General features: G+C 42.6%; 1 protein-coding gene across 4 annotated transcripts in view; it reads left to right on the top strand.

The window, feature by feature from the left end:
- The window catches only part of KATNA1 (katanin catalytic subunit A1), a 210,729-nt gene that overhangs the window by 171,750 nt on the left and 25,071 nt on the right, over positions 1–13,908 (top strand). For all 4 annotated transcript variants that reach the window (XM_030198056.1, XM_030198054.1, XM_030198057.1 and 1 more), the window contains one exon: positions 1,667–1,801. In XM_030198056.1, the coding sequence (XP_030053916.1) occupies positions 1,667–1,801 (135 nt within the window). The remainder of the gene's footprint in view (positions 1–1,666; positions 1,802–13,908) is intronic.

Below are 13,908 nucleotides of genomic sequence, written 5' to 3'. Positions count from 1 at the left end.
CATAACTATGACTTGGTCTGTCTCCGGCTGCCCAGGAGAGCAGAAGACATAAGCTGAGAATCAAACCCAATTTTCTCTGCATGGCAGTGCACAACCTTGCCACTGGGCTAGCCCATTCTGCCATCTTTAAAAGCACTAAACGCTTCCAACTGTCACAAAAAAGAGCTACATTGGTACTACATGAATTCTAATGGAAAAAATGGTGTATGTTAAAAAGCTTTTATAGGACGCCAATCAAGTATGTGTTTTTTTGATCCTTCATAATTAATATTTGTTCGTAGTAAAGTATCATGTAGTCTGATGTCTTTTCTGATTCTGTTGAGAAGTAGCGCTGCCCACTAACAGTTTGAAAATCCCCAGGGTAAGATCTATGTCATGAGGTTCCTTCCCTTCTGCTTTCCTCCTTGTTTCATTATTTTCATGGCCTTCTTGAATGGATCCCATCTCAATTTGTGGGCTATTAGTTGTACATTGTAGAATTCTGTATTTGGGTTATTAACTGCCACAAGAAACATTTGTACAAGTGTTTGATTTTGTAAATGTATATTCATAAACAGTGAGGATTTCCAGTGACAATCATACATTGTTTTTCTAGTTGTTAGGGCTTGACAGATATAAGACCAGAAACGATACATAATTGTCCCTAGAATTCCTCTTCTACTCACGTTCTTTTAGTAGCCTTTCATCACAAAGACTCCCACATTCTCTTGCTTCCAGCCAGGGATGATCAAGGATACCTGAGGCCAAAGGAGAAACTTCAGCTGTGCTGCCCCCTATTGTAACCCCAACCCAATCTCTGACCCCCTCCATTAATTTTTGAAAATAATTTTTTTATAAAATGCAGACTTTCATATTAATTATCAAGTCCAGCATCCCTTCCCCCCCCTCCCGAATCCAGTCGTTGTCTTCTTCCCCCTTCCCCCATGGTCCTTTGAACGTGTCTGTGTGTTGGCAGTAATTAAGACTTGCTGCCTCTGGCTGGTCCTGAGGCTGACCAGAAGCAGTCTGGCTTAAACGCTGCCTCGGCTGGTGAAGACAGACAAATTTGGAGGACTGTGGAGGGGAAATGGGGGTTAGCAGGAGAGGAGGGAGAGAGAGAAATGCCAACCACTAGGGAACAGGAGCAGTAAGAGAGTGCATGAGAGGCGGGACCCTTTGGTCTGTGCGCCAGAAGGGCTAAATGCACGTCATATTCTGTCTGTGTTGTCCTAGGCAGTTGCCTAGTGCTAGGGCTGGCCCTGCTTCCAGCTGTTCTGTTATACTGATGGAAGTCATCTAGCAGTGCATGTTATGTGCATTCCACCATGCATGCTTGTTCCTCTTGGGAGATAGATGATACAAACAAGCTGCCTTTTTATATAAAAAGAGAATATGTGGCAGTGGTTACCAAACCTGATTCTGGAGGCACCCTAGACAGACAGGTTTTCAGGATATCCAGAATTAATATTCATGAGAGAGATTTGTGTGCTGGGAAGGCAGTGCATGCAAATCTATCTCATGAATATTCATTGTGGATATCCTGAAACCCTAACTGGCTGGGGTGCTTCCAGGACCAGGTTTGGGAACTACTGATCGATGACCATTTTCCATGCTTTTTTTTGTATTGACATTTGTAGGCTAGTGTTCTACAGAGTAATGTATTACATTTCCTGTGTTCTTATTGTAGGTGTTGGTGGGGCGTCAGAAAATGAGGACCCTTCTAAAATGGTTATGGTCCTTGCAGCTACTAACTTTCCCTGGGATATTGATGAGGCCCTAAGACGACGTCTGGAGAAGAGAATTTACATTCCCTTACCATCAGGTCAGGTTTAAAATAAATCACTCTTGGAATTCCTATAATTTTTCTTAACAAGCAGGATTGAGTCGGGCACACAAGTGGGTGGCTTCATTGCACATTGCTGAGACAGAACAGTTCTCCAAGAGCTCGGAACTAAATGTAAAATTTCTCAGCATGCATGGCCTTCTCTTCACACAGTTGTGTCCTGCGCATTTGAGTTTTATTCCCACTCAGCCACAAATGAGCAACACCAGGATTCTGTGAAAATAGTGCGAAGGTCCTTGAAGATTCTCAGACCCAGAATGCAGTCCTTTTTGGAGCACTTCCATAGACCTGAGGTTTGAGCATCCTCTAACTCTGAGATTTTCAAACTTTTTTTGTCTCGCGTCACACTTACATGGTGCTAAAATTGTCAAGTCAGTCCTCCACAAATAGTCCAGCATTTTACCTTCTACCCCCCCCCCCCCCCCCCCCCACACACACACACATGTTCCAGCATTTTACCTTCTCCCCCCCACCAAATAGTCCAGCATTTACCTTCTCTTCCACCCCCCCATCCTCACAAATAGTCCAATATCTCTCCCTCCTGTTCCGTCTCCAGCCAACAACCAGGAATCCTTCTTTGTCTCTGACACCCCCTCCCCCCCACACACCTTTTATAAATTTTCTTGTCTCCAGAGGTTGATGGCAGCAAGCAGCTATTCATACAGGCTGTTCGTGCCAACCCTGGAGCCTTTTCTCTGACGTAACTTCCCGCTTAAGTGGAAGCAGGAAGTTACATCAAAGAAAAGGCTCTGGGGTTGGCGCAAGCCGGCTGTATGAATCGCAGCTCGCGGGCACTGACTGCTACAGACAAGGAGACTTTTAAAAGGTACTTCGTTCCAGCACAAATTAAGCTGGCCCTACTAATAAATGACCCTCAACTCCTGCAGCATATCTGCGGACCAGAAGCAGCACACCAATGTGCCACAGCACACTGGTTGAAAAACACTGCTCTAACTTCTTTAAATGTGCAGGGAAAGTGCAGCAGGCATATCAGCATTCCAACAGGATAGATGTAGAGTAATCAGTAATCTGTAGATAATGCACTAGGCAATCCAAAAAAGCAGAATACATGTCTTGGTGTTGGAGAAATTTTAATTCAGTAAGGAACAGCTATATGTTACAACTTTAACACACAAAAACTGACTAATAGTAACTCACCCAGCAGTACTTCCAAATAACATACAGATGGCAGCGCTAACGTGCAGCAACAGCTTTCCGATCACAGTATCTAGGTCATGCTTTATATCACTTCCTCTACTAAGTCAAAATGTGACACACCAATAATATCAATAGTTATAAAACATGATTGCTCCATTCAAAAAATACTGCACACAAAAAATTACTCCAAGCAAAAATATTACATTAAACGGACTATGAAGACAAAACTAAGCAAAATGCTCAAAAACCTTCTAAAAAGACCGATTCTGGTCACTTTATAAAGCTTAATGAACAGAAATTGCTTCTCCAGCCTCCAACTTCACAATAAAAGCAAAAAAAACAAACAAAACCCAAGTAAACCCGCTCCTTAAAAATCTTTTAAAAATGACTTAGAAAGCTCAAGATGCTGTGTGTTCCACTGACATACCTACGCATTCCAATGATGACATAGGCTTATCACAACATTATGGATATATGTCTCAACAGCTATTACTAAAAAGGAGAACAGAAAACAACAAAAGTACTACAAAAAATCAATTCAAAGGAGCAAAACTGAGAGGAAGGTAAAAAATAATAAATACCTACATAATAAATAAGAGAATTAAAAGCATGACAAACTAGCAAACCATCTCTCTATATAAAACGCACCTCCAACATTTTATTGAAGCCTGAAGCCCAAGCCGGAAGATATAGTTGTGTAGATCGCTGTTTGCCCATGAGTGTCTGCCCCGCCCTCGCGTCACAACGTGATGACGTCGAGGGCGGAGCACTGACACTCGCCCAGTCGCATCGCTAACCCGTTGGTACGCCACGAAATGTTACGTCAGACGCATCACGGACCTAAGAGAACGACGGCCATTAAAAAAGTAAGGAGTATCAACAGCTGCTGTAACTCGGAGGGAGGCGGGGAGGACCCTGGGACTCAGAGGGAGGGGGGACCCTGGAACTCGGACGGAGGGAGGGAGGGAGGGAGGGAGGGGGGAGACGTCCCTGCAACTTGGAGGGAGGGAACGGTCTTGCAACTCGGAGGGAGGGAGGGTGAGAACACATTTAGCCTAACAATCCCTTTCAAAACATTAATTGCAGAAAGGCAATACCTTGCTAGCGCCCATTTCATTGGTTTCTGAAACGGGCCTTTTATCCTAGTAACAATATAAAATCAGAAATGACATTAAATGATATTTAAAATGAGCAAGGCTATAACAAGGATAATAAATAATGAATGGTTAAAACTGGCAAAATTACATACAACCAGATATAGGAACACAGAAAGGTCCATCTTAATTGAGCCCCATTGGGGTTAATGTATCAAATTTAAACATAACCTGTGTTCTATTTGAAATAACATATCTCCTCCTCTCCATGAAATAATCGGTCTAGAAATCACCAGGAATTTATAATTTTCAAATATGTGATTAGCCTTGACTGAGTGTTCAACTAAAGGTTTATCCATAGCTTTTCTTTTAACTGTACTCTTACATTTGATAAGTCTTTAATGTAGTGCACCAGGATTCTGTGAAAATGGTGCAAAGGTCCTTGATTGCTGGGCCCAGAAGGATCTGAAGCCTGAACCTGACCTTGCCTTGCTAGCCGCCTGCCTGGATCTGAAGTCTGAACCTGACCTTGCCTTGCTAGCCGCCTGCCTGGATCTGAAGTCTGAACCTGACCTTGCCTTGCTAGCCGCCTGCCGGGATCTGAAGTCTGAACCTGACCTTGCCTTGCTAACCGCCTGCCTAGACCTGAAGCCTGAACCTGACCGTGCCTTGCTGACCGCCTGCCTAGACCTGAAGCCTGAACCTGACCGTGCCTTGCTGACCTGAAGCCTGAACCTGACCGTGCCTTGCTAACCTGAAGCTTGAACTTGACCTTGCCTTGCTAGCCGCCTGCCTGGACCCGAAGCCTGAACCAGACCTTGCCTTTCTAGCCACTTGCCTGGACCCGAAGCCTGAACCTGACTTGCCTTTCTAGCCGCCTGCCTGGACCTGAAGTCTGAACCTGACCTTGCCTTGCTAGCCGCCTGCCTGGACCTGAAGTCTGAACCTGACTGTGCCTTGCTAACCTGAAGCCTGAACCAGACCTTGCCTTGCTAGCTGCCTGCCTGGATCCGGTCTGAACCTGACCCGTACCTTGCTAGCCTGAACCTGTCTTTGCTGTGCTGGCCACTGCCTGGACCTTCCTCCTGTTCCTGTTACAGCCAAACACGCGCCTGACTCCTGTTTCTGCTACAATCAAGCAAGTGTCTGTCTCCTGCTCTGGTACTCCAAGCCCTGTCGGCCGACAGCACCCAGGACTCAACCACTGGGGAACAGCGGTCATCACAGGTGAAGAACCAGACCTCTCTGACTGCTCTTCCGGGAGCAGAGTTTTCCCGCTGGCATTTACTCCTGTTCTGGGAACTGCACAAGGGCTCACCGTACCCGAACTGTGGCAATTATTACGTCCTCATTTTTGTTCTCCATTCCTTTCCTAATAATACCTAACATTTTATTTGCTTTCTTAGCCGCCGCAGCATACTGAGCAGAGGTTTTCAACGTATTTATTTATTGCATTTGTATCCCACATTCCCCCACCTTTTTGCAGGCTCAATGTGGCTTACATAGATTTGTTAATATTGATGCTTAGATCCCTTTCCTGGTCAGTGACTCCTAATATGGAACCTTGTATCACGTAGCTATAGTTCGGGTTCTTTCCCACATGCATCACTTTGCACAAGCTCACATTAAACATCATCTGCCATTTGAAAACACCCATTATTATACTGTTGCCAAATTTGCTAGCTTTTTAAATTTCTGTTAATATATCTTCATCTGTCTGATCGTTCTGGCTTGGTGGACAATAGTATAGCCCTACACATATATTATTTTCCTTCACAGATGGAATTTCTCTCCGTAAGGATTGCACGTTGCTGTTTGCGTCATGCAAAAATTTTAGTTTATTTGACTCAATTCCCTCTTTAACATACAGCACAACCCCTCCCCCCTTAATTTGTTTTACCCTATCATTTCAATATATTTTGTACCCTGTTAACAGTGTCCCATTGATCTGTCCTTCCACTAGGTCTCTGAGATACCTATTATATCTACCTCTTCATTTAGTGCTACTATATACTTGTACTGCTGTGGATTTTACAGCCTGTTTCACTAACACAGACTGCTCAATAACTACCATGGATTCTTTTGGATTCGTAATAAGTAAATGAAACCTTTATTAGGGAAGCTAAATTCTACAATGGTTAATATATATATATATATATATATATATATATATATAATGGTTAGCACATATACAATGATTAGCTATATAAAAACAATCATTACATCACTGGTCTCTACATTTCTTAGACCAGGAAAAGAAGCAAACACAATGATTAGCTATATAAACAATCATTGCATCGCTGGTCTCTACATCTCTTAGACCAGGAAAAAAAGCAATACATTATACACATACAATCATCACTTGTCTCCATAATCCAGGCTCTTATCATCAGCTGGGGGGGCCCGGTTCACAGCGAGAGCTAGGAGCTTTTTAGACCAGGAACAACAGATCCTCTGCGCAGTCCGTACGTTACTCACTGATGAACCCCCACCTTACTGTGACAAGCCCTCTCTTTTTATTAGGCTCTGAGCCCATGTTCAGAGCTATGGAAAATTACAGCTAAGGTAAATTACAGAATGATTAACGTGGTCACATGCTTTCCCAAGTCCAGGTGGCCAAGCTGGGCCTGGGAAATAAGAACCATCCTCCCCTTTGCATACCAAATTAGTTAGAGCTGTGTCTTATCTTCTGCATCCCAACTTTGTTTTTTATATTTACAAGAAAAGTCACTTTCGGTCAAAGACAAGATTTCAGAGTGTATTATCGGACAAAAGCAGGGTTGAAAAGCAATCCTTTAAGGTAACACTTAATCATTTTTAAACAGAATTACTTCTGATCAACAATACAGACCCTGAGTGCACTGGTCGTTCAAGACAGGGTTGAAAAACAATCTTTAAAATTCACTTCCATTACAATACTCTCACTCTCCTATCTTATTTTTTAGACTTCTAGCATTTGTATACAGACACTTCAACCTGTGCTTTTTCCTTGCATCTAAAAGTTGACAGGGATAATTTGCAACTTTTGCTCTGTTCTACCCTTAAGGACTTCTGTGACTATCATCTCTTCTCTACACTGATGCTGTGGTAAACTCTAGAATAGTCCCTTAACTGCTAGCCTATGGAACTGTAATAGAGACTTTAAATGCTAAACAAACAAACCTATTCCTTAAATTGCCTTTGCTAAATAAGCAGAGTAACTTAAAAATAAAGACACTGAGATTACCTATTTAAGTCTACCTTTTCCCAGGTTTAAAAACAATTTCCCAGTAAATAACTTACCAATTAAGTTGTCCTGCACTGGAGGTCCTCACAGCAACCCTTCTGTCTTATGGCTAGTGAAAAACTATTTACCCTTACCCCCCCCCCCCCCCTGCAATATCCTCTATTATTGTATATCTGTCACACTGAATGATTTCTGATCTTTAAACAAAATAATATTAGACAAAGGGAACATGAGTAAACACAGCAGTTTTTAAATTATTGCTTCATTTATTTAGGGAACAAAGTTGTTCATCACCCATATCACCCATGTGAAACAATAATTGCTCTCTTAGTTACTCAACCAACTGACTAAATTTAATTAATAATCAGATTCAGGTGATTGAAAATAGGCTTGATTTCAGTCAGACCTGTTGAATGTAAGCCTCACTATATATTGAATCTTACCATGAGAGTGAAGTAGTCACCACAAAGTTTCAGCAAGAACACTGTGCCATGATCAAAGGAAATTCCAGAAAGATGAGAAAAAGTTGTTGAACTATATCTGTTACAAAACCATTTCTAAAGCTCTGGGACTCCACCGAACCACAGTGAGGGCTATTATCTTCAGATGGGGAAGACTTGGAACAATGGTGGATCTTCCCAGGAGTGAATGACTTGCCAAAACTACTCCAAGGATGCAGTGAAAACTCATCTGAGAAGTCACAAAATCTTGCCTCCACAATAAGAAAGAGACTGGACAAAAATGGGATTCATGGGACAGTAACAAGATGGAAGAGCTGTTATCCCAGAGTAACATCAATGCATATCTTACATTTGCAAAAATAGACCTGGATGATCCCCAAGGCTTTCAAGATAGGGTTCTATGGACAGACGAGTCAAAAGTAGAACTCTTTGGGCAATGCTGGTCCCATTATATCTGGCATAAAGCAAATACAGCATTTCACAGAAAGAACATAACAAATACTCAGTGTACCTGAATGTAAATCACTTTGAGCTACTACTGAAAAAGTTGTGAGCAAAATCTAAATTAAAAAAAATCCAATTATTGCAACCAGGTATTAAGTTTAGGGGCAGTTACTTTTCCACCGGTGATACAGGTGTTGGATAACCTTCTTCTTTAAACAAATGAAGTAATAATTTTAAAACTACGCTTTACTCGGGTCCCATTTGTCTGTTACATTTTGTTTAAAGATCAGAAGCCAATTAGTATGCCATATGTGCAGTAATAGGGAAAATCAGGAGGGGTGGAAGAATACTCTTTCATATTACTGTAACTCACACGCGTACTTACATTCAGTCTCAAAAGAAAGGATTCCCTGTTCTCTTCTGAATGTGTCACCCTCCAGACCCTCTCTACTACTGCTGCTGCTACTACTACTACTACTTATCATTTCTATAGTGCTACTAGACGTATACAGTACTGTACACTTGAACATGAGACAGTCTCTGCTCTACAGAGCTTACAATCTAATTAGGACAGACAAACAGGACAAATAAGGGAATTACCAAGGTGGGAATGATAAAACATGGGTACTGAAAAAGTGAGTAAGGGTTAGGAGTTAAAAGTGGCATCAAAAAGGTGGACTTTCAACCTAGATTTGAAGACGGCCAGAGACTGAGCTTGACATACTGGCTCAGGAAGTCTGTTCCAGGCATATGGTGCAGCAAGATAAAAGAAACAGAGTCTGGAGTTAGTAGTGGAGGAGAAGGGTGCAGATAAGAGAGATTTACCCAGTGAATGAAGTTCCCAGGGAGGAGTGTAGAGAGAGATAATAGTGGAGAGGTACTGAGGAACTGCAGAGTTAATGCACTTGTAAGTCAATAAGAAGAGTTTGAATTATATGTGGAAATGGATAAGGAGCCAATGAAGTGACTTGAGGATAGGGCTAATATGAGCATAGCAACACTGGTGGAATATAAGTCGTGACGCAGAATTTTGAACAGATTGAAGGGGAGTGAGATGGCTTAGTGGGAGACCTGTAAGAAGCAACTTGCAGTAGTCTAAGCGAGAGGTTATAAGAGTGTGGATAAGGGTTATGGTAGTGTGCTCAGAAAGGAAAGGACAATTTTTGGTGATACAGAGAAAGAAACAGGTTTTAGCAGGCTGTTGAATATGTGAGAGAAAGAGAGAGAAGTCAAAGATGACCCCAAAGCTACGAGTTGATAAGACAAGGAGAATGAGAGTGTTATCCATAAAGACAGAGAATGGAAGAAGAGGAGAGAGGTTGGTTTAGGGGGAAAGATAAGAAGCTCAGTCTTGGTCATGTTTAGTTTCCGATGGCAGTGAGACATCCAGGCAGCAATGTCAGACATGCAGGCTAATGAGCGTTGTAGTTCACACTTCAGGACTGTTTAAGGTGTTATTAAACTAGGAGATAGGGTTGGGAAAAGAATGAGAAATCATCTCTTTTTTGAGCAATCTGGTCCAAAGTTTGTGTCAAAGTAGAATTCCACAGGGCCAGTGCATCATTAACATCAACATTAGGGCTCTCTGAAAGATGGGGGATCTATAGTCTAGCCAAAAAAGGCACATCAGTATGAGGTCTTATTTTTTTACAATGTAGATTAGAAGTCAAACAATGCTGAGAAGACAGTCTCACAAAGTAAATTCAATTAGCATATGGTCCAACCATGCAATAAAGATAACTTCTGGACCTGAATCCACATTGCAAGTGAAGGAGCTCAGAATCGCAAGATCCAACACATACCCTGTTTTGAATGGGTTTTGAAACAATTTGCTAAAAACCAAAGGCAGTCATGGCATTAAACAGAAAACGGTCATGTTGCTGAAATGACAGAGGAAGGGTGAAAGTACAAATTGAACTCCCCTAAGACACATGGAGGGGCAATTTCAAAAGGACATCCAAGTCACAATGGCGACGTCCAGCTCATACAGTCCAAAATGGATGTTTATCTCATGTATTTTCCAACAGGAAATGTCTTTTACCCACGTCCTCCCTGTGTGTGCACCACCTTCTGTGCTCTTCATTTAAAGACAGCTTGACCAGTTGGTAATTTATGCCATTTTAAAAAGTTGGCTCCTATGACATCAACTGTGTACACTGAGGCTCATTTTCAAAACAGAAAAACGTCCAAGAAGCGGCACAAAGCAGCAGCCAAAACATTCAAATCACTATTTTCAAAATCCATTTTTATTAAGGCTTTCTATGCAGTTCGTATGCAGTGTGTCCAAATCACAAGGTGGCGTCTGGGGGCTTGATTTGGGCATTCCCAAAACTTGGACATTTTTCTGCCGTAATTGAACAAAGCAAAAACATCCAGGGCTAAAAGTTAAGACATTTTGGTCTACACCTGTTTCAATCACGACTAAGTCACAGAAAGGTGCCCTAAATGACCAAATAGCCACTGGAGGGATTAAGACATAACCCCCTCCCCTTAATTCCCCAAGGGGTCACTGACCCACCATCAAAGATATGAAAGAAACAGTACATAACAGCCTCTGACATCTGCTTCATATGTTATGGTCAGTCCTATTAAGAGTAGCAAGCAGGTCCTTGGAATAACGTAGTGGTTGGCGCAGTGGACTGTAGAGAAAGGAACCCAGGCTCATATCCCACTCTGTTACACTTGTTGTGGAATGTGTGAGCCCTCCAAAACCCACCAAAAACCTACTGTACCCACGTATAGGTGACACCTGCAGCCATAAGGGCTATTGTAGTGATGTACAGTTGGGTATAGTAGGTTTTTGGTGGCAGGGCCGGTCTTAGCAACTGCGGGGCCCTGTGCAGACCAGTTTGGTGGGGGTCCCCACCCCTCCTAGCCCTGCCCCTTGTTGACAAGGTGTGTTTTAAAATAAAGACCAATCAAACAAAACTTGTACAGAAAAACTAATGCAAATAAGCATAATGCTATCATAGGAAACCTAGTATCAATGAAAATAACCAGAAATTATTCAGTTCAAGTCTGCTACAATTAGGAGTCAAATTCTCATAACATAGAAGAGAATATAAAAAATATATTAATTAACTAAGCAAAGATCCAGGTATGTGGGCAAAGTACTTTAAAATTCCCCCATTACTGTAAAAGTTGCCACACATATGTACATTTGGTTATTTCACAAACCCTGTCTGATGTTATGACAAATTAAAATTAAAGTTTTGAAGTCACTTCAGTAAGGCCAACACACAGTCCCTCCACTGCAAAACACTAAGCACAAACTCATGCAGAAACACACTCAGAACCTTACTGTACCATAACAGAACTAACTCCCAGGACACAAAGAGAAACAACCTTATCTGTGAAAAGGCAGCACTGTAAATATTACACAATACTCTAAAACCCCAGTACATTAGTGAGAAAAAAAGAACAAACGGGACTGCTACAGATCTCTACAAAATGCTAGCCTAGCAGAATAACGCACCTTGCTCACACATGCGAAGCACAGATAGACTATCAACAAATATGAAACAAGGAATCACAGACCAGTAATAGAGATACAAAGGCAAAATCTGAACTGGAAAACACAAGGACTCAGACTCTGCATATACAGCAATACTAGAGAAATAGAAATACAAAATATCAGAGATGCATATTTTCCACAACCGATAAATTCAAAAATAAATAATTTTTTTTCTACCTTTTGTAGTCTGACCATTTTATTTTTACATTTGATTCGGTCTGTGTCTCTTCTCCTTTTCCTGGATCTCCTATTTCACATTTCTTCTCTCTCCACGTCTCCCATCCATCTTATCTCTGCATCCCAGCTATCCTGTCCAGCATCTCTCATTTGTGTTCCTGTTCTGCATCTGCCTTCTTAGCGTCCCTATCTATCCCTTTTCCAGCTTTGCCCTGTGTCCCTTATTCCATGCCCAGCATTTCTTGTGTGTGCCCTGTCTGTTCCCTCTCTCTTCCCTTCCTCCCATACCTTACAGGTCCAGTATTTATCTCTCTATCCCCTGCCCCCCTCATGGTCTGGCATAACTTCTCTCTGTCTGTGGGTCCATCACCTCTCCTCTTCTGTTCTATTCCACCCCCCCCCCCCCCCCCCAATGTGATCTCTGTCTCTTCCCTCCCCCAGTCTGGTCTCTTTCTACCCTCTTGTCTCCCCTTAATGGCAGGTCCAACTCCCCCCTCCCTACCATACACACATCTGTCCAGCACATCTCCATCTCCCTCCAATGCCCCCCCCCCCCTCCTGGCCCAGCACATCTCCATGTCCCTCCAATTCCTTCCTGGCCTAGCACATCTTCATCTCCAGCTCCCTCCTGGTCCAGCACATCTTCATCTCCCTCCAGCCCCTCCCCTGCTACCACCACATTCTTCAGCAGTGAGTTCCAGAGCTTAGCTTCATGGAGTGTCCCCTAGTCATTGTACTTTTTGAAAGCTTAATAATTCACATTTACCTGTTCTACCCCATTCAGGATTTTGTGGTTCTCTTTCATATCCCTCTTAGCTGTCTCTTCTCCAAGCAGAAGATTCCTAACCTCTTAAGTCTTTCCTCATTTGATTACAGCTGCATCCCCTTAATCATTTTGGTTGCCTTTCTATGAACTTTTCTACTTCTGCTATGTCTTTTTTCGAGATACACCAATCAGAATGGTGGCCTTAGCTAGAAGATTGCTAGGCTGTATAGAGAGAGGTGTGACCAGCAGAAGAAAAGAGCTTTTAATACCCCTGTATAGGACGTTGGTGAGGTCCCACCTGGAGTATTGTGTTCAGTTTTGGAGGCCGTATCTTGCGAAGGATGTTAAAAAAAAAAATGGAAGCGGTGCAAAGAAAAGCTACGCGAATGGTATGGGATTTGCGTTACAAGACGTATGAGGAGAGACTTGTTGACTTGAACATGTATACCCTGGAGGAAAGGAGAAACAGGGGTGATATGATACAGACGTTCAAATATTTGAAAGGTATTAATCCGCAAAAGAACCTTTTCCGGAGATGGGAAGGTGGTAGAACTAGAGGGCATGAAATGAGATTGAAGGGGGGCAGACTCAAGAAAAATGTCAGGAAGTATTTTTTCACGGAGAGAGTAGTGGATGCTTGGAATGCCCTCCCGCAGGAGGTGGTGGAAAAGAAAATGGTAACGGAATTCAAACATGCATAGTAACATAGTAGATGACGGCAGAAAAAGACCTGCATGGTCCATCCAGTCTGCCCAACAAGATAAACTCATATGTGCTACTTTTTGTGTATACCTTACCTTGATTTGTATCTGTCATTTTCAGGGCACAGACCGTATAAGTCTGCCCAGCAATATCCTCGCCTCCCAACCACCAGCCCCGCCTCCCACCACCGGCTCTGCCACCTAATCTCAGCTAAGCTTCTGAGGATCCATTCCCTCGGAACAGGATTCCTTTATGTTTATCCCACGCATGTTTGAATTCCGTTACTGTTTTCCTCTCCACCACCTCCTGCAGGAGAGCATTCCAAGCATCCACCACTCTCTCCGTGAAAAAATACTTCCTGACATTTTTTTTGAGTCTGCCCCCCTTCAATCTCGTATCGTGCCCTCTAGTTCTACCGCCTTCCCATCTCCGGAAAAGGTTCGTTTGCGGATTAATACCTTTCAGATATTTGAATGTCTGTATCACCATATCACCCCTGTTTCTCCTTTCTTCCAGGGTATACATGTTCAGGTCAGCAAGTCTC

The sequence above is a fragment of the Microcaecilia unicolor genome, chromosome 3, assembly GCF_901765095.1.
Source record: "Microcaecilia unicolor chromosome 3, aMicUni1.1, whole genome shotgun sequence".
NCBI classification, from domain to species: domain Eukaryota; kingdom Metazoa; phylum Chordata; class Amphibia; order Gymnophiona; family Siphonopidae; genus Microcaecilia; species Microcaecilia unicolor.
Note: the sequence above shows the minus strand (reverse complement) of the source record. Positions and strands in the feature narration are given on the sequence as shown.